The sequence below is a fragment of the Heloderma suspectum genome, chromosome 1 (genome assembly GCF_057233095.1).
Source record: "Heloderma suspectum isolate Gila_16-S chromosome 1, 16-S_ref, whole genome shotgun sequence".
Taxonomy (NCBI): domain Eukaryota; kingdom Metazoa; phylum Chordata; class Lepidosauria; order Squamata; family Helodermatidae; genus Heloderma; species Heloderma suspectum.
The window spans coordinates 137896037-137922064 of NC_139458.1; the positions used below are offsets into that span (position 1 = coordinate 137896037).

The window sequence follows — 26028 nt, forward strand, 5'->3', positions numbered from 1 at the left end:
CAAAACAATATATAGCAATAAAGAAAATAGGGATAACCCTGATAAGCTTCAGGTAGCACTGGTGCCTTTTGTTTATGCCACACTGTGTGTGACATTTTATGTGAATTAGTTCTGATGCAAACTGTATGCTATGACCGTAAATTCATAATATGTAAATTCTTAAAAGCTGGAGTTAACATTAAATTTGTTAAAGTCTTTATTGGGGGAGGGCATAGCTCTGTACACCAGCCTTCCCCAACCTGGGGCCCTCCAGTTTTGGACTACAACTCCCAGAATTCCTGACCATTAGTCATGCTGGCTGGGGCTGATGACAGTTGAAGTCCAAAACATTTGGAGGGCACCAGGTTGAGAAAGGCTGGTGTAGACAATACTGATCTAGATGGACCAATGATCTGACTAGGTATGAAGGCAGCTTCCTAGTTCCTATGAGTTCCAATGTGCTCAACAAAGAATTTTGTTGCCACAACCCAAAAGAGAATTGAGTTCACTTAAGTCCATCGAAACCAAAAATGTTATATGCACATAACTCTGTGTTATAGATTGTGTTACAGGTTTGCTCCAGAAAAGCCAATATTCCAGAGTTATAGGCTTGTGAAACCAAACACATTGGCTGGGTTCTGACAACACGATAACCCACACTCAAGGGTTTCAGTTTGGGTTGAGTGTGGGTTGTCACTGAACTGCGGCTTGTTGTTGAAATGTGGGTTATCATGTTGTCTGAACTGTGTATCTGTAATGCTTTTAAAAGAATGGAAATGAGGCAGGGAGATAAAACATCTCAAAGATGAAAACCTGCATACACACATATTGGGAGTCAGTCCCAGTCCATCTTCTCTGTTCACCCATATTTGTTTCAAAGGCTGACCTTTCCAGAACGTATACAAGCAAATATTCCATTCCATGTGTGTGCACACACGTACACACACACACACACACTTTTCCAAATTTAGCTCTGTTTTCCTGGGTCAAAGAAAATAAAGAACATAAGCAGGGTGCCTAGAATTCCAAACTTAAAGAACCACTCAAATTATACAACAAAAATCAATATAGTATTCTACAGCTGAAATAAATTATGCACATTATGCACTTGTTTTTCTGATGGGTGCACTTAATTCTACAGAAATTGCTTTTAGAAGTTGTAGTTGATTTTGTCAGGACTCAGGAGGCTGGAGTAGTATGCATTGGTTACTTGGAGGCAACTGGATCATGCAGGGCCGGCCCAAGACATTTTGCTGCCTGAGGCAGAATAGCAAATGATGCACACACACCCATCAAGTCAAGGTGCACAATACCAAAAGCCATTCAAGTTATTTTGGCATTTGTGGACTCTAGTCCATGAAAGCTTTAATGCCATAATGAATCTGTGAGTCTTCAAGATGCCACAAGACACTTTGTGGCTTTTGATCACAAAAAAACAAGAGGTCCCTATGCTTCTTCACATGTTCACCTTTCTCTAGCAAGTGGAAGCCCCTGCTGTCAAGGAGGACTATGCACCCACCAGAGCCTAGCTATTTCATGGATCATGCAGCCAGCAGGTGCACTCCAGAAAGATGCTTTCAGATCCAAGGCGATCCAGACACACTCAAGCAAGTCAAGTCAAGCCAAGCCACATTACACACGGACGTATTACCTTAGCCTAAGTCCAAATGTTGCTGCTGCCAAAGCTTTTTGCCAGCAAAACCACTTCTGTCCCCTGTCCCAAATAAGGGGCTTGGGCCAGCTTGGAATGGAAGAAGCAACAGGTGAGGAAGGCCTCTGGCACACCATGGAACATGTCAGCAGACAGGGCACCTGCCCTCCCCCTTGCCAGGAGCCTCACTGCTTACAATGGCAAAGCGTAGTAATTGGCTAGGCATCTCTGTCCGCACTGTCAGGCACCAGTTTACAATGGTGCTGTTAAGCCAGTTTGGATGCTGGATGTAATGGTCTTATAAGCCCCCTTTGTATCTTAACATGCATCACTTCACTTCATATGGTAAGTACACCTTCCATGTTGCACAGCTGCTACATTCTTGATGCGAGAGCAACAACAACAACAACAACAACAATAATAAGGCAACCCTGTTATTTTTAAAAAATTCCACAATTGTGCAGAGTTCACATTTTAAACTCACTTAAGGGGCAATCCTCTGCATGTTTAGACAGAAAAAAGCCCTACAACTCCCAGCATGCCCCAGCCAGCCATGCTGGCTAGTGGATTCTGGACATTGTAGGACTTCTTCCTGTCTAAACATGCAGAGGATTGTGCCCTTAACTCATCATGTCACACTAGCATGACTACAGGAATAAAATAGGATTTCCTTCTGCTACCCTGATGCTGAACACACTTACTTACAAGTAAGCACCTAAGAAACTTGTTAACTTAACTTGTTATAGAAAAGGATATTTATTTTAATTAAAAATTGAAAAATAAGCATCAGTGATCATCTATGAAGTTTTCCCATGGAAAACCTGGCTGGTTCAGTGTTGTGATTATTTGACTGGGAGTGAAATGCAGTTAAGCATGACTGAAGGAGAGGCACTCTGGATATACTTAGGGGCACTAATCATTGTTGTTGTTGTTATTGTTCAGTCGTTCAGTCGTGTCTGACTCTTTGTGACCCCATGGACCATAGCACGCCAGGCCTTCCTATCCTGCGCTCTCTCCTAGAGCGTGCTCAAGTTCATATTCATTGCATCGGTGATGCTATCTAGCCATCTCATCCTCTGCCGTCCCCTTCTCCTTTTGCCTTCAGTCTTTCCCAGCATCAGGGTCTTTTCCAGAGAGTTTTCTCTTCGCATTAGGTGGCCAAAATATTTGAGCTTCAGCTTCAGTATCTGTCCTTCCAATGAGCACTCAAGGTTGATTTCCTTTAGGATGGACTGATTGGACCTCCTTGCAGTCCAGGGGACTCGTAAGAGTCTTCTCCAGCACCACAGTTCGAAAGCATCAATTCTTCGGTGCTCAGCCTTCCTTACAGTCCAGCTCTCACAGCCATACATTACTACTGGGAAAACCATAGCTTGGATTAGATGGACCTTTGTCAGCAAGGTCATGTCTCTGCTTCTTACTATGCTGTCTAGGTTTGCCATAGCTTTCCTCCCAAGGAGCAAGCGTCTTTTAATTTCATGGCTACAGTCACCATCTGCGGTGATCTTGGAGCCCAAGAAAGTAAAATCTGTCACTGCTTCCATTTCTTCCCCTTCTATATGCCAGGAAGTGATGGGGCCAGATGCCATGATCTTCGTTTTTTTAACGTTGAGTTTCAAACCAGCTTTTGCACTCTCCTCTTTCACCCTCAACAAGAGGCTCTTGAGATCCTCTTTGCTTTCTGTCATTAGGGTAGTATCGTCTGCATATCGGAGGTTGTTGATAATTCTCCCAGCAATCTTAATTCCGACCTGTGATTCATCCAACCCGGCGTTTCTCATGATGTACTCTGCATATAAGTTAAATAAGCAGGGTGACAATATGCAGCCTTGTCGTACTCCTTTCCCAATTTTGAACCACTCGGTTGTTCCATGTCTGGTTCTTGCTGTTGCTTCTTTACCCCTGTACAGGTTTCTCAGGAGACAGGTAAGGTGGTCTGGTACTCCCATCACTTTAAAAATCTGCCACAGTTTGTTGTGATCCACAAAATCAAAGGCTTTAGCGGAATTGTCAATGAAGCAGAAATAGACGTTTTTCTGGAATTCTCTTGCTTTTTCCATGATCCAACGAAAGTTGGCGATTTGATCTCTAGTTCCTCTGCCTCTTTGAAACCCAGCTTGTACTTCCGGTAGTTCTCGGTTCGCATACTGCTGCAACCTAGCTTGTAGGATTTTGAGCATCACCTTGCTGGCATGTGAAATGAGCGCAATTGTGCGGTAGTTTGAACACTCTTTGGCGTTGCCCTTCTTTGGAATTGGAATGTAAACTGACCATTTCCAGTCTTGCGGCCACTGTTGAGTGTTCCAAATTTGTTGGCATATTGAGTGCAGCACTTTAACAGCATCATCATTTAGGATTTTAAATAGCTCAGATGGAATACTGTCATCTCCACTAGCTTTGTTGTTACTAATGCTTCCTAAGGCCCACTTGACTTCACTCTCGAGGATGTCCGGCTCCAGTTCAGTGACCGCACTCTCATGGCTATCAGGGACATTAAGATCTTTACTGTATAGTTCTTCTGTGTATTCTTGCCACCTCTTCTTAATCTCATCTGCTTCTGTTAGGTCCCTGCCTTCTTTGTCCTTTATCATGCCTGTCTTTGCACAAAACATTCCCTTGAGATCTCCGATTTTCTTGAAGAGATCTCTAGTCTTCCCCATTCTGTTGTTTTCCTCGATTTCTTTGCATTGTTCATTTAAGAAGGCCTTCTTGTCTCTCCTTGCTATTCTCTGGAACTCTGCATTCAGTTGGATATATCTTCCCCTTTCTCCCTTGCTTTTCACTTCTCTTCTTTCGTCAGCTACTTGTAAAGCCTCATCAGACAGCCACTTGCTTTCTTGCATTTCTTTTTCTTTGGGATGGATTTCGTTGCTGCCTCCTGAACAATGCTACGGACCTTCATCCATAGTTCCTCAGGCACTCTGTCTATCAGGTCTAATCCCTGAAATCTATTCCTCACCTCCACTGTATATTCATCAGGGATATGATTTAGATCATACCTGAATGGTTTAGTGGTTTTCCCTACGTTCTTCAATTTAAGCTGAAATTTTGCAAGAAGCAGCTCATGATCTGAGCCACAGTCAGCTCCAGGTCTTGTTTTTACTGACTGTATAGAGCTTCTCCATCTTTGGCTGCAAAGGACATAATCCATCTGATTTCGATATTGACCATCAGGTGATGTCCATGTGTAGAGTCGCCTCTTGTGCTGTTGGAAAAGAGTGTTTGCTATGATCAGCGTGTTCTCTTGGCAAAACTCTATTAGCTTTTGTCCTTCTTCAATTTGTACACCAAGGCCATGCCTGCCTGTTATCCCGGTGATTTCTTGACTTCCTACTTTAGCATTCCAATCCCCTATGACGAAGAATACATCTTTTTTTGGTGTTAGTTCTAGAAGGTGTTGTAGGTCTTCATAGAACCCATCAACCTCAGCTTCTTCGGCATGAGTGGTTGGGGCATAGACTTGAATTACTGTGATGTTGAATGGTTTGCCTTGGATTCGTACTGAGATCATTCTATTGTTTTTGAGATTGTACCCCAGTACTGCTTTTCCCACCCTTTTGTTGACTATGAGTGCTACTCCGTTTCTTCTAAGGGATTCTTGCCCACAGTAGTAGATATGATGGTCACCTGAATTAAATTCGCCCATGCCTGTCCATTTTAGTTTGCTGATTCCCAAGATGTCGATGTTCAATCTTGCCATCTCATGTTTGACCACCTCCAGCTTACCTTGATTCATTGATCTGACATTCCAGGTTCTTAAACAATATTGTTCTTTACAGCATCGGATTTTCTTTTCACCACCAGACACATCCACAGCTGAGTGTCCTTTCGGGTTTGGCCCAGCCGCTTCACTCTTTCTGGCGCTACTTGGAAATACCCTCTGCTCTTCCCCAGTAGTATATTGGACACCTTCTGACCTGAGGGGCTCATCTTCCGGCGTCATACCTTTTAGCCTTGTGATACATTCCATGGGGTTTTCTTGGCAAGAATACTGGAGTGGGTTGCCATTTCCTTCTCCAGTGGACCACATTTTGTCAGAACTCTCTGCCATGACCTGTCTGTCTTGGATGGCCCTGCATGGCATAGCTTATGGCTTCACTGAGTTATGCAAGCCCCTTCGCCACAACAAGGCAGTGATCCATGAAGGGGGCACTAATCATTACTTTACTTATTATAGCCTTTAAACATGACTGAACATCCCATAGCATCCTATTTCTGCAGTGCCTTCTTCTATATCCCCAACTCCTTTTCTCCACTCTCCCTTCTTTTTCTGGCTGCAATCCTATGCACAGTTACCTCAGAGTAAGTCCTATTGAACTCATTGAGTAGACATACTTAGGACTGTGCTGCAACTCTGTTTTTAAGGTGACACCCCACCCACCCACCCCATGTTTACCAAAGGAACCGCTTGCTGATTACTGCATCATATTTCCATATTTGCTTGAGAAGGGGGGTGGGGCACCCAAAAGCAGCAGGGGCAGATGGGAATTGCTTTTGCACTCCTGTCATGTTGCAAACCTGAAACTGGATGGAGAAGGGCACTGCTGAATTGTCTCGACCCAGGAAGGGCCTTGGGGCATTGCGATTCTTTTTTTTTTCTTCCCCCTCAGATTCCAGCAGCAGCTCTGGGAGAGGAGAGACCCAGTTCACTTCAGCCTCTCCTTTTCTCTCCCAGATCGTGCTGGGAGTCCGGACTGGCAGGGTGGAGGAAGGAGGGCCAACTTCAGGCAGAGGCAACGGCTCCTGCGTGAGCAGCAGGGGCCACAGGGCTGGTTGGGATCAGAGGGCAGAGGCTCAGTAGGGGACTGCCACTCCAAGCGGACCAGTGAGGCCAGTGGATCCGCTCTGGGTTTCAGTCAGAGCTGTAAAGTACCTATCCAAGGTGCTGAAACCAATTCCCGCCATAGGTTCAGCACCTTGGATAGATCCTTTGGAGTTCTCATTGGTTCTGACTGAAACCCAAAGCAGTTCCACAGCCCCAGTGACACTGGAGCCACCCATCTCTGTTGAAGCAGACATTTCACTCTGCTTCATGAAAGGACTGGCTGTAGGTAGATACAAGCTCAGGTGTCCACGGAGAAGGACAGGAAATTTGGTGGAATGAAGACCTCCCCACTTCCCTAACTTCCAGAATCCTTACCCTGCCCATTCCCTGTGCCTTTACAGATCGTTCACACTTCATCATGTTTTCCTGTGCAACCATAAGATTGTAAGAAAATTATGCCTGTGTGATGATCTCATAGCAAGCTGGGATCAGAGACGGGGGATCCATTCACCACATACCTTAAACCGCAGGGCCTATTTTCCGTTCACCACTGGAGAAATGAAGCATGGATCCTTTGGCTGCACTGTACCACTACAGCTCCATCCTGTTCAGCCAAAGAAGCAATCACTCAAAGGTAATCCCTTTCAGCTGGTGATCTTTGCATGCAGGGAAGGATTTTGCTTTCAGCCTCCACCAGCCCTCACCTTACCAGAATCAGGATCCATCTTGCGCTGCATGCTGGCCCATTCAGCATTGCCTTTCCAACCTGCTCAAAACAGCAGTGGCACTACTCATGACCACAACCGAGATATGAATGCAGAACATCATGTCTCCAGTTGTCTCAACAGGCAAATTGAACAGGGTGGTTGGAGAGGCGCTGAAGCCTCTGGTGAGAGCGGCTGTGGTAATAAAACTTCAGCTGAGGGCCCTAGACATCCGCAGTTTGCTGCCCCTGTGGGTGATGGATTCACATACCAATTACCCCTTGGTAAGCGAACTGGGAAAAATAGGCCAAGCTCAATGCTACAAAGCTTTGGCTGAGGGGTCTGCTTACAGCAGGGGTGCTGAAACTCTTTCAACCTCGGGGCCGAATTTAGTTTTAGAGAAGATCTTGGCTGCATTCCAGTGGTGGGTGGGGGCAAAGGCAAAATGCGTGGGGCCAAGAAATACCAGTATATGTTAGCTTAAAGCTCTTACTGCCAGTAACTAAAAGCTTTTCTACATGAGATTGCAGAATTGAGATCCGAGCTCTACAGTTTGCCTTTCCTGCTTTTCCACTGTGTAACCTCTAGGTGGCAGTGTGCTGTAGGAATGCTGCAATTACACAAATAGCAAATTACTTTTTCTTTTGCTTTCAGAAATAATAGTCCATTTTTCCTGCTCTAAAAAAAAACAGAAAAGTGCTCTTAAAAAAACAGAAGTGAAACTGGAGAATCATGATGTCATCTAAAGAATGAGCAAACAACCATCAATAAGGAATCATGAGCGCACAATAAATGCCTTCTATAGAAAAGCTCCAAGTGTTCTTTTGTCTGAACAGTGAAACCATAATGGCTGCACTCAACTTTTTCTATCACAAAATATTTGTTTTCCCAGGGGCTATGAACTTCCAATACAATTAGGGATGTACGAAACACTTACCTGGTTCTGTGCGGGGGCATCCGCGATGCGGGGGAGGCACTCCATCCCTCCCCCCGGAATCCTCCCCAGCCAGCTCCACTCTGCGGCAGGTCCGCGGAGCTGCCAGCTGGGGCCAGCTGCAGCCGGAGTTTTGGCCACGGCTGGGCTGCTGCGGCCGCAAATGGTGGCCGTCATAGCAGCCGCCATTTGCATCCTTCCAGGCTGCCATGATAGACTACGTAAGTATTTACGTAGCCTATCACAGCACAGAGCAGGGATGGAAACGGCGGCCGCTACGCCATTTGCAAGGCTACCTTTACCGTGATAGGCTATGTAAATACTTACGTATCCTATCACGCCCCTTTATGGATCACTGCCTTGTTGTGGCGAAGGGGCTTGCGTAACTCAGTGAAGCCATAAGCTATGCCGTGCAGGGCCACCCAAGATGGACAGGTCATGGCAGAGAGTTCTGACAAAATGTGGTCCACTGGAGAAGGAAATGGCAACCCACTCCAGTATCCTTGCCAAGAAAACCCCATGGAACGTATCACAAGGCTAAAAGATATGACGCCGGAAGATGAGCCCCTCAGGTCGGAAAGTGTCCAATATACTACTGGGGAAGAGCAGAGGGTATTTCCAAGTAGCGCCAGAAAGAGTGAAGCGGCTGGGCCAAAGCCGAAAGGACACTCAGCTGTGGATGTGTCTGGTGGTGAAAAGATAATCCGATGCTGTAAAGAACAATATTGTTTAGGAACCTGGAATGTCAGATCAATGAATCAAGGTAAGCTAGAGGTGGTCAAACATGAGATGGCAAGATTGAACATCAACATCTTGGGAATCAGCAAACTAAAATGGACAGGCATGGGCGAATTTAATTCAGGTGACCATCATATCTACTACTGTGGGCAAGAATCCCTTAGAAGAAATGGAGTAGCATTCATAGTCAACAAAAGGGTGGGAAAAGCAGTACTGGGGTACAATCTCAAAAACAATAGAATGATCTCAGTACGAATCCAAGGCAAACCATTCAACATCACAGTAATTCAAGTCTATGCCCCAACCACTCATGCTGAAGAAGCTGAGGCTGATCGGTTCTATGAAGACCTACAACACCTTCTAGAACTAACACCAAAAAAAGATGTCCTCTTCATCATAGGGGATTGGAATGCTAAAGTAGGAAGTCAAGAAATCACCGGGATAACAGGCAGGCATGGCCTTGGTGTACAAATTGAAGAAGGACAAAAGCTAATAGAGTTTTGCCAGGAGAACACGCTGATCATAGCAAACACTCTTTTCCAACAGGACAAGAGGCGACTCTACACATGGACATCACCTAATGGTCAATATCGAAATCAGATGGATTATGTCCTTTGCAGCCAAAGATGGAGAAGCTCTATACAGTCAGTAAAAACAAGACCTGGAGCTGACTGTGGCTCAGATCATGAGCTGCTTCTTGCAAAATTTCAGCTTAAATTGAAGAACGTAGGGAAAACCACTAAACCATTCAGGTATGACCTCAATCATATCCCTGATGAATATACAGTGGAGGTGAGGAATAGATTTCAGGGATTAGACCTGATAGACAGAGTGCCTGAGGAAGTATGGACGGAGGTCCGTAACATTGTTCAGGAGGCAGCAACGAAATCCATCCCAAAGAAAAAGAAATGCAAGAAAGCCAAGTGGCTGTCTGATGAGGCTTTACAAGTAGCTGAGGAAAGAAGGGCAGCGAAAAGCAAGGGAGAAAGGGGAAGATATATCCAACTGAATGCAGAGTTCCAGAGAATAGCAAGGAGAGACAAGAAGGCCTTCTTAAATGAACAATGCAAAGAAATCGAGGAAAACAACAGAATGGGAAAGACTAGAGATCTCTTCAAGAAAATTGGAGATCTCAAGGGAACGTTTTGTGCAAAGATGGGCATGATAAAGGACAAAGAAGGCAGGGACCTAACAGAAGCAGATGAGATTAAGAAGAGGTGGAAAGAATACATAGAAGAACTATACAGGAAAGATCTTAATGTCCCTGATAGCCATGATAGTGCGGCCACTGAACTTGAGCCGGACATCCTCAAGAGTGAAATCAAGTGGGCCTTAGGACGCATTACTAACAACAAAGCTAGTGGAGATGACAGTATTCCATCTGAGCTATTTAAAATCCTAAATGATGATGCTGTTAAAGTGCTGCACTCAATATGCCAACAAATTTGGAACACTCAACAGTGGCCGCAAGACTGGAAATGGTCAGTTTACATTCCAATTCCAAAGAAGGGCAACGCCAAAGAGTGTTCAAACTACCACACAATTGCGCTCATTTCACATGCCAGCAAGGTGATGCTCAAAATCCTACAAGCTAGGTTGCAGCAGTATGCAAACCGAGAACTACTGGAAGTACAAGCTGGGTTTCAAAGAGGCAGAGGAACTAGAGATCAAATCGCCAACTTTCGCTGGATCATGGAGAAAGCAAGAGAATTCCAGAAAAACGTCTATTTCTGCTTCATTGACTACGCTAAAGCCTTTGATTGTGTGGATCACAACAAACTGTGGCAAATTCTGAAAGTGATGGGAGTACCAGACCACCTTACCTGTCTCCTGAGAAACCTGTACGAGGGTCAAGAAGCAACAGTAAGAACCAGACATGGAACAACCGAGTGGTTCAAAATTGGGAAAGGAGTACGACAAGGCTGCATATTGTCACCCTGCTTATTTAACTTATATGCAGAGTACATCATGAGAAACGCCAGGTTGGATGAATCACAGGTCAGAATTAAGATTGCCGGGAGAATTATCAACAACCTCCGATACACAGATGATACCACCCTAATGGCAGAAAGCGAAGAGGATCTCAAGAGCCTCTTGTTGAGGGTGAAAGTGGAGAGTGCAAAAGCTAGTTTGAAACTCAACGTTAAAAAAACGAAGATCATGGCATCTGGCCCCATCACTTCCTGGCATATAGAAGGGGAAGAAATGGAAGCTGTGACAGATTTTATTTTCTTGGGCTCCAAGATCACCACAGACGGTGACTGTAGCCATGAAATTAAAAGACGCTTGCTCCTTGGGAGGAAAGCTATGGCAAACCTAGACAGCATAGTAAGAAGCAGAGACATCACCTTGCCGACAAAGGTCCATCTAATCAAAGCTATGGTTTTCCCAGTAGTAATGTATGGCTGTGAGAGCGGGACTATAAGGAAGGCTGAGCGCCCAAAAATGGATGCTTTCAAACTGTGGTGCTGGAGAAGACTCTTACGAGTCCCCTGGACTGCAAGAAGGTCCAATCAGTCAATCCTAAAGGAAATCAACCCTGAGTGCTCATTGGAAGGACAGATACTGAAGCTGAAGCTCAAATATTTTGGCCACCTAATGCAAAGAGAAAACTCTCTGGAAAAGACCCTGATGCTGGGAAAGACTGAAGGCAAAAGGAGAAGGGGACGGCAGAGGATGAGATGGCTAGATAGCATCACCGATGCAATGAATATGAACTTGAGCACACTCCAGGAGACAGCGCAGGACAGGAAGGCCTGGCGTGCTATGGTCCATGGGGTTACGAAGAGTCGGACACGACTGAACGACTGAACAACAACAATCCTCTCACGGCAAAGAGCAGGGGCACAAACGGCGTAGCGGCCGCCGTTTGCGCCCCTGGTCTTTGCTGTGATAGGCTACGTAAATACTTATGTAGCCTATCATGGCAGCTTGGAAGGATGCAAATGGTGGCTGCTACGACGGCCGCCATTTGCGGCCGTAGCAGCCGGCCGAGAGACCAGCCACCACCAGAGCCACTGCCACCTCCACTTCCGCCCCAGGTAAGCTTCGTCCCAAGGGGATTCTGCAGGGTGGCGGGGGTGAGAGGCCGTTCCACCACAGGTTTGGAGGGGGGGCGAATGCCAGTGCATTCGGCCTCACTGAAATTCATGGCGGAATTCTCCACCATCCCTATATACAATGCTGTTCATTTTTGAAGTAGCGGTTTCTTTCTATAGCACTTGTCTTGCACCAGATACACGCTGAAACTACGCAGCTGTACCTTACCAAACAAATATAACTCTAATAGTTTTACCCAACCTAAAACATTTGATGTCATCAACAAACTTGACCACCTCACTGTGCACTCCTAATTCCGGTTCATTTACAAACAAGTTGAAAAGCATTGGTCCTAATACAGATCCCTGTGGGGACCCCACTATTTACTTCCCGCCATTGGGAGAATTTACCATTTATTCCCACTCTCTGCTTTCTGTTCTTTAACCAGTTACTGATCCATAAGAGGATCATCCTCTTATTCCATGACTGCTAAGTTTGCTCAGGAGACTTTGGTGAAGGACTTTGTCAAAAGCCTTTTGGAAGTCCAAGTAAACAATGTCTAGCAGATCACCTCTGTTCACGTGTTTATTGACACTCTCAAAGAACTCTAAAAAGTTAATGAGAGAAGACTTACCTTTGTGGAAGCCGTATTTATTCTTTTTCAGCAGGGTTTGTCCTTCTATATGCTTACTAATTTTAACTTTAATAATGCAATTTACGCAGAACAGATTTTAAGCTAACCAGCCTGTAATTTCCCAGATTCCCCCTGGATCCCTTTTTAAAAACTGATGTTATATTAGCCATTATCCAGTCCTCTGATACAGAGGCTGATCTTAGGGACATGTTACATATTTTTGTTAGAAGATCAGCAATTTCACATTTGAGTTCTCTAAGAACTCTAGGATGGATACCATCTGGGACCGGTAATGTATTAGCTTTCAATTCATCAATCAGCAGTTTCCCTCTAAATTAGCAAAGGCATGTGGATCAACTGTGCTGGCGGATGAGGAGTTCCCTGCCCCCACCCTTCCCATGGCGGCCCCTCCAGCTCCCTGAAAATGCTACACAGAGTTAGGAGGCCCTGCTGAATGGGATGAGCTGTGGTGAGTGGGCGATCCCCAAAATTGGGCAGAGGGAGCTTCTACAAGCAGGCCTGATCCTCTTACAAGAGGCAAATCCTGGATCCAAACCCCCATCTTGAAATCTTCAGCTCACCCAATCTTTTCCCACTTGTTAGTTTAACCTTGTTATCTCCCCCCACCCCTGTTCTCCATATGCTCTCCCTGTTTCTTCTCCTGTGCTACTCCCCCTTCATGCATGTATCACATGAAGGAGGCTACACACATTGAAGGGGCGGCAGGGTCATGCTGCTGCCCCTCCATCCGCGCATCAAGCATGGGCAGGTGCAGCAGGGAAGCCTCTGCTGGTAGACTGCCACATGAGCTGGAGCCCTGCCTGATGGGAGTTCCCGCTCATTCGAGGTCTACACACAGAAGCTTCCCCACTGCAGAAGTCCACTCCCAGTGTGTCGGTGTCAAGGGCTGAGGGCAGTCTTCAGTGCATAAAGGGGGCTTTGGTTTGAACTTATTTGACTGACATTTAAAATGTCTTCATTATCTATTACTCTTCTCTCACCCCACTACCTTCACACTCTTTACTCCTCTGCTACCCTTTTATCCTCTGTAATCTCAAAACTACATCTTCCCTTCCTGCCTCCTACCACTGGAAGTTTCCATCTCCTAGCATCTACCAGGCACTTTCCTTTGGTGTATTTAAATGCCTGTTCAAAACTCACCTCTTCATTTCAGCATTCTCTGACCAATCTTCTTCCCTCTTCCACCTCTTCCATCTATTTCCTTGTGCATCTAGAACAGCCTTCCCCAACCTGGTGCCCAATCTGGGATGCTGGGAGCTGTAGTCCAACACACCCGGAGGGCACCAAGTTGAGAATCTTAGCTTCTAAGAGAGAAACTAGATTAGACTGATCCCTCTCTGTCCTCTCTTCCTTGTAACATGCCCTATAACAGGGGTGGGCAGAAGGTAGATCTCCAGCAAGGCCAATGGTCAGGAATGTTGGGAGTTTAAGTCCAAAACATCTGGAGATCTACTGTCTGCTCATGCCTATCCTACAACACAGTCTATGATACTCAGTCATCATGCTGAGCACTCATCTGGTGCTTGCAGGAGCTCCTTAAGGTGCCAGACAAGCAGGCTTCATTCATCCTTTGCCTTACCCTTATTTAGCAAGGGAATTGTACAAGTAATTTATAGTCACTACCTTGTCCTGGTCCATCAAGACTTTCATGCTATTTTGTATATACGTAAAAAAAGAAAAAGAAAAAAGACTTGTCCATGGAAGAGGTTGAGAGTTTCTCTACACGAGTGATTCATGATTGGTCATTCGTGGAAGTTAGTGGGTCTTTTATAACATGTCGTCAACCTCTAGGATATCACCCACACTTTTCCCCATTTATTCTGCTTTCAAAAAGATTGGAGATAACATGAAAAGGGACATTATTCCAATCTATCAGCTGTGTGAAATGCTGGCATAGCATTATAATGACAGAGCCATCTAGTGGTTGTAAACTGAAACACAGAGAAAATATAGAACTTGTCGAAGGACTTTCCTCAATTCAAACCACATGTCCACCATGTAAAGGAGCTCATCATAATCCCACAAGAAACTGAAAGCAGAAAGCCCTGATAAGGATGTGGGGGGGTTTTGCCTAATGTACATAAGCTCTGAGTGATGTGAGGCGTAAGTCATAGTGGACAAGTTTTTTCACTGTCTCTACTAAATTAATTCCCCCACCAATAATCAATATGTAGATAGACAAGATGAGAATGATGGGGTGGTACCTGCAGCCAAGGCGAAAAACATAACCTTGAGGCAAGCAAGCTACATCACTCGAGATGTATTGCAGAAATGTTTGTTTAGGCTTGGAGCAGAGTATGGCAGTTGGATTGCATTTGCTAATCTGAATGACCGAGCTAACAACATCTAAAACATACACAGCTGTTACCACCAATACTAAGATTAGAATCTGTTCAGACTTTTTATGGCATCTCATTTCACTCTGTTACTTCCACCTAGAAGCAAGAAGCACAATCAGTAAAATTCCATGCTTTTTAAAAATTACAGTATACAAGCATTTTATACATTTTTAGATTCCAGAACTCCACCTCCTCCAGAAACACCATTTCCCCTGCTCCTATTTCAAGAATTCTGTCCATCCAGTAGTTAAAAAATGGATGCACATTGTATTTTTTGTGAAGTATGGGCCTGGACCAATTACTCCAGCTGCCTTCTGTTTCAAAAATGTGTGTTTGAAAGAGGGGGCAGTAAAGAGCGTCAGAAAAGAAGAGAGAACCAACGTTGATTTGTAGAAATATAATATATGGCAGTGTCATTTTATTTTAGGATCATACAATGACCATTAAGCAAAAATTATCTGTTTTCTAACTTCCCATTTTTATTTTTTATTAATTCATGGAATGAGATCCCCACAGAAAGCTGCTTCATATTCTGCTGTTTTTTCTACTGCCAAGTGAATAGCTGTTCTGGCCATAATTTGATTTGGCAAGAAGTGGCAACACTGAGCAATATATTTTAGGCATTATCATGTGATAGAGAGGAGATTGTAACAGGTAGATATGAACCAGTCATAAGCTGGGATGGATATATCTATCAAATTTGCTTTCTCCCAGATTTGAATGTTTTAAATCTGAAGTTCTTTCTGTCTTATTTATGAAGAAATGTGTGAGTCTTGGAAAGTTCTTATCAAACGAACTATGAACCGAACACATTCTCACCCGTCTGCACCAGCCAAATTCAACACATGCAGCTGTTTTTAGCATGGAGAAGACCATGCTGCGCCCGCTTCCACGGAGGTGTTACAGATGAAGAGGCATTCAGAAAAAAGCGGGAGTAGCCCTAGTTCCTCACTGCAAGCACCACTGAACATACAGGGATTCAGAGCCAGACTTCGAAGAGCTAAGCACTCAAAGCCCTCTGCCTGCATGGACAAATCCGTCAGTTTCGCTTTAAGTTTGTAGACAAAACCCGCAAACCAAATGAAATTTGCACCCATCCCTAAACAGAAGTCAGAGCTGACAAAAGTATACCCTTTAGGTTATAATTACAAAGAGCAGGAAGAAACCCCTCTGCCTTAATGCTAATTCTGCAGCAAATTTCTTCTGCAGGAAATGATCAGACATCATCTTGTGAGGAAAATGTTGAAGAGCAACAGTCATCAGTAAAGGAGAGAATGTTGAGGGAAAATAGGTACATTGAAGGGTGGAGATGGAAATGAACTGGTCAAGGCTAACATGCCCAAGAGAAATTAACAGGAAGAGCCTGAATAATGGAGTCTACAGATCTGAACACCCTGAAAGGCCTACAAAATGAAGTGGCTAATTGTACTGTGACCCTCCCTGACCATCGTCTCCATGAGTGCTGTCTGTGCAAAGAGGGGAACAGTAGACCTTTTAATAGCAGAAAATATATGATGCAGAGGAAGAATTAAAATAGATTGCTGAAAAAGCCACAGTCTAGTTGCCAGGAGGTTCTGCTCTTAAAGAACAAGGGAATGAGTGGGAAAGTGATGGGGTCTCCTTTCCTTTTTTCCGTCTTCCTGCCAGAGGTATAGTGGTACATTTTGAAGTACAGGAGCTCATCATGAAATGTATACACATACTTTATTAGGATTCACATGACTGCAATCCTATGCATAGTTACCTAAGAGTAATCCCCAGTGATCTCAGCAGTCTATACTGTTTAAAAGTCTGGTGTGACTTACAGCAGAGTTACTTTATACAAAGTGTAGTAACACAGCATTTACTATTAGAGGGAATAAACGCAGGCTAAAGCCAGTTTAGAAGACGTTCAAATCAACTCAATTTATTCTTTTATTCGCATCGTCAAAGAAGGCTATCTTACACTGTTCAACTACAAGCTGGGTGTGTGAGTGTAAGTAAGCGAAGGCATGAGATATGGTTACTTGCGTCCCTCAGGGAGCAAGCACATGTTGCTTATTGCACAGGCAAAAAGGAAGAAGGGGAGGGAATAGGAGAAAGGAACCGATCAAGTTACAGGTCAACAAGGGATGAACAAGGCAAGCGGCTGGTGATACAACACATTCTCTCCCTAGTGTCCAGAACCATGCAGAGTCGTTCCTATTATGCAACACATACTTCTGACTACATAGACTCAACTGGTGTAACTAGGCATGTTGAAGAAATCTGTAATGGAATCAGATGAATTCAGATTTCTATGAATCCAACCCACAGATTCCATAGCAGACCAGCTTTTCCTGAGTTGCACAGATTCCATGGACCAGGGGTTTTTTACTTTCCAGAATTTTACACAAACTTAGTCATAGAAAAATACGTTAAAAAGGAAAACACCAGCCAAAAATGCACATTTTTCCCATAGGCTAAAACATGGAAATGCACACTTTGGAGGGGATTTGCACATTTTCGCAAGTGCAAATTTTCACAAATGTGAATTTGTGAAAATCTGGGGAAATGGAAAAAAATCCAATTCTGTCAATGAGCGGATGATGGAACAAAAGCACCGGACAATCCACAAAACGCAGGTGGAATGGATTTAACAAAAGCTGCACACATTGAGCTTTAATAAAGGCTCTTCCTCAGCAAGCTGAAACACAACTGTTAGCTTTTAATTAGAAATGTAAACCATCTTTCAAGAGAAGTGTTACATTTAAACTACTGGTGTGAAGTAGGAACTTCATCTAAGAAAATGAAAGATGTATCTAGCCTCTGCTTGATTATTTCCTTCAGTATCCAATTTCTTCTAGGCTAACCCATCACAAACAAAAGTAAAACATGGAAGCCCTGGTTATCAGATCATTAATTTGCTAGAGCAAGGAGGGTTGCTGTGGCAGATGATGTCACACCTCCTGCTCTAAAAAAGCCCTGGAGCTTGGCTCCCCTACATTCCCCCTCCACTACCTCATTGTTTCCTACTTCAAGTCATTATCACAATGATAAAATACAGGACCACATTTACTGAAAAACAACAAAACTTCTTAACAAGTCCCTTTGGGGTTCTAAGTCATGTTCAAAGTCTCAAGAAAACTGGAGGCTGACTCTGGAGAAATGCAAAGATATCCCCACCTTTTTTTTCCAGTTCTGAGGGTGGGGACTCCAAATTTCTCCCCTTTCAGCAATAGCAGCTTCAAAACAAAGATTAAAGGGGACAAAAGAGGGGGGCACACTAAGAAGTTATAAACAGTTCCCTGTAGACTTGCAAAAAACAGATTTTCCTGATAGCAATAGTACAGCTCAGTGGGCTGAGAATCTGTATTATTTATTTAATTTTTGTATTTACGTGGGGTAGTACCCAATGTTAGTCCTACATAGAGTAGGACATTGAAATCAATGCCGTTTATGTTAGTCACAACTAACTTGAGTCCCATTCATTTACCTTATGTAGGACTAACATTGGATACTACCCATAGCGTCATGAGTATGCATGACTCTATAAAGAGTACAAGAAGACAGATCCCCAGCCCAAGAAGCTTACAATCTAAACATACAAAACTAATTTGCCCAGAGACCAGGACATGACAGGAAGGGGCAAAACCTGAATATATATATATATGTGACCAGTGACAGTCCTGCCAAGACTGAGATTATCTGTTCACAGCCACAGGAACAATAATACGGGCAACATGTTAGGAAGGAACCCATACTAAGCCAATTTAGTCCAGCCAGTTATGGCTCATGCAGAAGAACCCAGCAAGTCTGTCATGCAGAAGGGAGAATTAGTCAAAACTAATCAGAATTATCATTAATATATGCACTTGTCCATGTTGAAGAAATCAACATAGAGACTGGTTCAGGCTAACTTAAAGCACTGTCCTATTCCAAATGTGATGACAGATCAGAAACCCCCTATTCCCAGGAGCCTAAGGATTCCACAGAAGCTATTGTGAGACAGAACTGTGTGAGGTAACTCTCACGCCTTCTTGGGCCTTAAGTGTGGTGGAACCCTTCGAGAGTGGGAGGTGCTGTATAGAACATGAAAGGATGCTTCTTAAAAGGAATTGATCAAACAATCTTGCCTTGAACTCCACATTCAAGCTACTCTCAGCAACACTTTGTTCTCCAATATATTCCATGAGCAGCTGTATGTAGCAACGTAAGCAATATTAAGACCAATAGGAAAGCCAATCGGAATCGCTAAGAACATCCAAATAACAGTGAAGAGCTTTTTAGAAGTTGGTTGACAAAGATACTGAAAAGCTGCTTAAGATGGGAGGTAGGTTTGAATTCAGAAGTATTTTCTAGTCTCAGGGAAAAGAAACTCACAGAGGCCTCAGTAAATGTCTCATCAAAGCTATAGATACCCTTCCAGTTATTTTTCTGGTGCTGCTACTCAGAGGTCCACAGAAATACTTCAGGGGTACTCTGACTGGGTCTTCTACAATCCCCAAGATATACCTGTTCAAGAAAAAGGAGTAGCCATTGCTTTCATAAGCAGAAGAACTCAAGGTTAGCATCAGTTACTGTAACTCTTCCCTTCAATAAAACCCTGCACAGAGACACAAACACTAAAATACGGTTGCTTGCTAACTACCCTTTTTCCTAACAGATGCTCTGTGCCTGTAACAGTTGTATAAAATGAGCAGGAGTCCAAACAGTAGCAGCTTTCCCCAAAATAGAAATGGAGCAATGCATTGCTTGAATGTATGTGTTATACAACCTTTAAACAATTTCCAGAGGGTAGCTGTATTAATCTACTGCAGCAAAAACAGCAAAGAGTCTTGTGACACCAACTTAGTATAAAGGATTTTTATCACACTCCATGTGTTAACTGGCTTACCTGGTGCCAGGATGTTTGCGTTATCAGTAACAACTGCACTGTGAATGACCACTGTTAATAATGTGATTGTAGTTGTCATTACTTTTTGCATTTAATTTCCTTCTGACCTCACTGTTTACAATTCTTCCTCCCATCCCCACCATGATATGTACTGCATATAAACCTGAAACAGTCATCACAGTCACAGAACATTTGTCAGGAAAACACCACCACACCACTACACTTTTTCCTTTGTTTCCAAACAATATTTACTGCATTGGTGGTGAAGGTGGCAAACAGCTTGAGAGAACCCCTCTCATAAAGCTGGCATCCATTTTGGCTTATGAATGCCTACTCAGGTTGGACCCGTTCTTCCTCATCAAAATCTTCTAAATATATCCCAAGCAAAACTAGGGAAATCTCTTCCTGTGGAAGCAAATGCTACAGCCCATGCATCTTTCTAGTCCAGGGATAGGCAACATGGTGCCCACAGGCAACAATGCACACCTGGACACTTTTCTTGGTGTCTACCAAGATAGCACTCTCTCTCTCTCGCTCTGTGTGTGTGTGTGTGTGTGTGTGTGTGTGAGAGAGAGAGAGAGAGAGAGAGAGACAGAGACAGAGACACAGAGACAGAGAGACAGAGAGACAGAGAGACAATGCATGATGACCCAGAGTGAGAGAGAAAGAGAGATGGTGGGGTGGGGGGATATGTTTGCTGGCAGAGGGGGAATAAGAAAAAGTTTGCCTTCTGTGAAATAGGTTTCTGTTGGCATTGAAATCTGGGTTCAACTGTTTTGTGTGCTGGGGATCAGACCACACCTCTGCCTTGTACTCAACCTTCTGAGCAGGTTACTTGTCCTTTGTCACACCTCCCATGGCAGGCATTTTGTGATGATGCCCAAGACAGTTTCTCAAATTGCTAAACATGCCCATGATCGTCTACCCCTGTTCTAGACAATTCCAGAGACATTTCTATCTGGCATGACTTCAGCAGCTCAAACCAAGCTGGAGAAAGATAGTGTGTTCCATCTTTAAAAATAAAAAAGAATAATCTCGTTTTATTTTTAATGTATTTTATTTATTTAATGTTCATTCATATCCTGCCTTCTCACCAAAGTCTCTAGGTGGCTAACAAATGCAACCTTCTGTTACCTACTGGGGTGCAGAGGTGGGGGAGAATTGGAACTTGAAATATCAAAGAAACAGGTTTCAGAGAAAGGTAGATAAGTTATACACTATGGAGAAAGTTAAGCTTACAGGGTTGTATCCGATGTTAGTCTAACTTAAGTCCCATTCATTTCAATGGGCCTACTTTAAATAGGACTAACATTGGATACAATCCACAATAAAACTTCCACAATTTTCTGTTCCAGATTATGCATTCTGCCTTTCCTGAATTAGGATGGAAACATTGTATTTGCCTCTAAGCGTTTTGAGTAGATTGGGGAGAGGGACATAGTTCAGTAGTAGAGTACAGGGCTTCCAGGGAGAAGAGCTCAGGATCAGTCCCTGGTATCTCCAGATGAATGGAGTTTGGGTGGCAACAGAGTGGGAAAGGCTTCTACTGGGGACCTTGCAGACCTGTAGAGTCTGTTATACTGGGCTAGACAGCCAAATGGCCAGACTCTGTTCAAAGCAGCTTCATATGTTCAGATCTTCTGTTTCAGCAAATTAGGTCATAGCTTAACAGCAAAAAACAAAAACTCGAAATGTACTTGTTTAATCTTTGAAACCTTCAGATTATTAAAATGGGACTTGCAATCTGTCAGTGATTGCCCAAGTCCCAGTACGCCTTACACAGGCATGCTGAACCTGCTGGAATCCATGCTTCTATCTCTGGAATCCCCATATTCATTGACTGGGTTCACACGACATGCCAACCCACAGTGAGTTGTTACCTGAAACAACCCATGTTGGGTTAGCATGTCATCTGAACCTGGACCAGTTTTATCAGGTTGTTTTTCCCAAATAAGCCACCTTGATAACCCATGGCCTCTTGTAGGGGTTGTTTTACCTATGATGGGTTGGCATATCATCCAAACCCGGACATGCCAACCTATCATGGGTAAAGGGCATCGGGCAGTGAGCCACTTGGTAAGAGTGGCAGAAACCCCTGCTGCTCTTCCCGAGGGCTCATCCAACAGATTAGGAAAAAATGCAAACCAAAATGCCTGAGGAAGCAAAGAGGATTTCAGATATTCCACCATAACAGAGAAAGAGTTCTTATGAGGGGCTGTAGCACAGTGGCAGAGCACCTGCCTTGCATGCAGAAGATCCCAGGTTCAATTCCTGGCATCGCCAGGTAGGATAGGTAAAACCCCTGCCTGAAACCCCAGAGAGCTGCTGCCAGTCAGTGTTGACAATACTGGACTAGATGGACCAATGGTCTGACTCAGTATAAGGCAGCTTCCTGTGTTCCTATGAGACAAATACACATCTTTATATATATTTTTATTTTTAATATTATTTATATACATACATAGCTTCTATCCCACCTTTCCCCACAAAGGGCAATATCAGCACTGGCCCTGCACCTCCTCTGACTGAGTTGAACCAGCAGGATCCACCGCCAGCACAACAGGATGCTTGTGCTTCCTGGAGCAAACCCAGAAAGGAGCCACCCCGCTCGCTTCCAAAATGGGACGGATCAGTGGAGCTCCCTTCTACGAGTTCCTCTGACTTTTTTCATTCTGGAAATGAGCGCTTTGGTTCATTTCCGGTTTTTTTAGGAAGGTCTTGGCTTCCTGTTGTGCCAGCAATGGGACCTGCTGGCACAACGGCAGTACTGGATACTGCCCAAAGAGCCCAGATTAGACCAGCTTGTATTGTTTATACAGTAAGCAAATTCTCGCAGTAGACAACTCTGTAGTCAGGCATCACAAAGAAGATGGCAAATTCCATACCAGATGCAGCGCTAACACACCCATGGTCTCAAGTTAAGTAGTTTAAAATAAACTTAACCTCAAGTTAACTTTATTTTAGACATTGTTAACCTAGTTCCCTTTCTGTTTGCTGGTAAATCCATACAAGATATAAGCAGGAGGTCCCCAAACACAGCAGGACTGGCTCACCACATTTTAAAGCAAGTGAAGTAATATGCATTACCACCTATACCCCATAAGACCATTAAGTCCAGAGTCTAAATTACCTAACTGCACCACTGGGTACGGACAATGGATGAGGAGCAGAGTGCCTGAGACCCAAAAGCCTCAATGACTGCCAAGAACCTTGCATTAAAAACTCAGAGACCCCTATATATCCACCCTCCATACAGTAGCCAGGTGTTGTACTTTACAGAGGACAGTCCTCTATTTTCAAGAGTTGGCAGAGGACGGTCTGATACATGAAGGTGTCCTCTATTTGATGGGCTGTCCAGTCCAAGTCTGGTCTAAAGTCAAAGAACCATATGGAGGGAGAGCAGCAGGGGCCTTGAAGTTGCCCATCAACAGTTGGATTTGAAGGGAGGGTGGCACCTGGACCGCTGACTGGTCACCTGGTCAGTCTTCGCTATGGTGTATTTCTGTTTCAATTATACTTATTTCTAAATTTGCACTGATATATATTTACATATGAAAATGTTATGCAAATTGGTGTCCTCCCTGGTCTTCTTTTTGGGTGATGCAACTCCTCTTTCTGGCAATGTGTAAGCGGCCACCCTACCTCCACACCCAAACGAGAGCAATGGATTGGAGAGGGATCTCTTCCTCCCCCCGTCAGCTGGGCTTTTGACTAAGATACTGCTTTCCCTCATAAAGGATGACTTGGTTCATTTATTTTGTTGACCAGTCTGGACTGTTATGCTAGACTGTTCCTTAAATCATGCAGGTACGTCTGGCCTGATACAACTTCTTCACTCTCACCTTGTTCTGTTGCACTATATAGCCTGGATCAAGGGGAGAGGCTGCAGCTCAACGGTAGAGCACATGTTTTGCATGCAGAAGGTCCCAGGTTCAATTCCCTCCCCGCAGCATCTCCAGATAGGGATAGAAAAAATTCCTGCCTAAAACCCTGGAGAACCGCTGCCAGTCGGTGTCGACAATAGCAGGCTAGATGGACCCATGGTCTGACTTGGTATAAGGCAGCTTGCTATGTTGGCTACTGTGAAGGGAGTTTACAGCTTAGTAAAATGGTGGTCAGGCATTCATACTATAAGAAAGCAAATTAGATTATCATCAGCCAGCTTTGCTATTCCTTCAGCCAAGTCACTTCTGTTCCTCTTTCGCTATGAAGGTACCACATCCAGAGATAACCCTGCCAAGAAGAATAGCACCTCAGTGAGTCATTTCATCTTGCTTGGCCTCGCACCTGACCAACCACACCTGCAGCCACTGCTCCTTGGGATCTTCCTACTGATCTACAGTGTTACCATAATGGGTAACATGGGCATGATCATATTGATCAGGGCTGACCCTAACCTTCACACGCCCATGTATTTCTTCCTGAGTGCTCTCTCTTTCATTGATACCTGTTACTCCTCCGTGGTCACCCCCAGGCTGCTGGCTGATCTCCTTGCCACAGACAAGTCTATCTCATACACAAGTTGTGTGGCCCAGATGGCCTTCCTGGTTCTCCATGGGACACTGGAGTGCATGATGCTGGCCACTATGGCCTATGACCGGTATGCAGCCATCTGTCATCCCCTCTCTTACCACCAACTCATGTCCAGGAGTGTGTGTGTGAAATTGGTGGCAGTTGCTTATGCCTTGGGCATTGCCAACGCAGCAGTGCAGACCCACAATGTCTTCCGGCTGCCTTACTGTGGCCCCAACCTTGTCAATCACTACTTCTGTGACATCCCTCCAGTACTGCACCTAGCCTGTGCTGACACTAGCAAGGCCAGGAAGGTCCTCTACATCTTCTCTGCCTTGGCCACAGTCACTACGTTTTCCGGCATTGTGATCTCCTATGCCTACATCCTGGTCACTGTTAGCAGGATGAGCTCTGCAGCAGGTCGGCTGAAAGCCCTCTCCACCTGTGCCTCCCACTTCACAGCCATCACCCTCTTCTACGGCACAGTCTTCTTCATGTACATTAAGCCCAGCACCAACAATTCAATGGACAAAGTAGCATCGGTGTTCTACTCCATTATCATCCCCATGCTGAACCCACTGATCTACAGCCTAAGGAACAAGGAAGTCAAGGAGGCATTGAAAAGAAAGATCCATGGGAAGATACTTGGAAAACAATAAAAAAAAAAGGGAAACCTAAGAAATCGCCCTTTCCAAATTAAAGGTCAGTGTCATGCTGAGGAGAGTAGAGAAGTTAATCCATTTGAAATTTTGAAAAAGATGTGCCTAGAGGAAAAGGTAAGGTTCAACAAATGGAGAGCTAATTTTGCTTCATGGAGCTCTGTGCCAACAGGCTGGTGATGCACTGAAGTTCAAAAGAGGTGGACAAGACACTGTGGCAGGTCTCGTATCAATGTCATACTTCAGTTTTTATGAATACACAGGGTAGCTTGGAACCTAAGGCAATGCCCCCAAACTGTTTTTAAAAGACAGTGAAAAATAAGTCTTCACAAGAAAGCTGTTAGCATCTCTCTTGACCTTTTGCCTTGCCTTGTCCATAGATAAATAGTATCTAATTCATTCACACTGAAGATTATGCCCTTGGGGAGGTCCTCTATATATCACACAAGAGCAGCGGCAGGTAAAACTCATGAAACTCACACATTGTGAGATACTTGCTGGCATGGATTCACCTGGGACATCATCTGATCTACACTGGCAAGGGAGAAAACTCACGAGAAGCTAGATAATTCCAGCCAGGCTGCCAGGGGCCATAGCTCAGTGGTAGAACACATGCTTTGTTTGCATTGAAGTCCTAAATTCAGTCCCTACATCTCCACTTAATCGATCTAGGTATCAGTAGACAGTACTGGGCTTGACAGACCAACCCAGAACAAGGTAGCTGTACATGCTCATATTATCACAAAACAGTGGAGTTCTCATGTGTTCCTTTATAGCACAGCTACAAATCAATAGGTCTATTTAAACTTCACCATAATAATTTGAATAATAGTTATTAGTTATAACTAAAATTAGTTATTTAACCTATTCTATTGAGATCTTCTGTAGCACCCTTTCAAGTACAGCTTACATTCTTCACACTCACCTACACATGACCAAAATTTTTAGTTCAGTCACTTTCATCAATAGATAGCGATGGTTTTCCCCCCAGATGTTTTGTGCACCTCCCTTTATTGGCCCCCTTCTCCTGAAAACCGCTTTTCAAGACATTGTAATTCGAAACTGGCCCTCAAGTGTGTTTTTAAAATGAGAGAAGAGGCACTACCACCCACACACACAAACACGCAAACACACATACTCCACCACCAGTGTTCGTATCATTGGATAACATACTTTAAATGTTGTAGCACTGAAGTGT

At 44.1% G+C, this 26028-nt stretch overlaps 1 protein-coding gene across 1 annotated transcript; it reads left to right on the plus strand.

Annotated features, from left to right (window-relative positions):
* The first annotated feature begins 1522 nt into the window (after positions 1-1522).
* Positions 1523-24830, plus strand: LOC146358026 (olfactory receptor 5G9-like). The gene is made up of 6 exons (XM_084853737.1): positions 1523-1742; positions 6306-6455; positions 7244-7383; positions 22371-22477; positions 23467-23555; positions 23872-24830. Exons 1-6 carry the CDS (start codon positions 1523-1525, stop codon positions 24828-24830), a joined length of 1665 nt encoding a protein of 554 aa, XP_084709863.1.
* The last annotated feature ends 1198 nt before the right edge of the window (positions 24831-26028 follow it).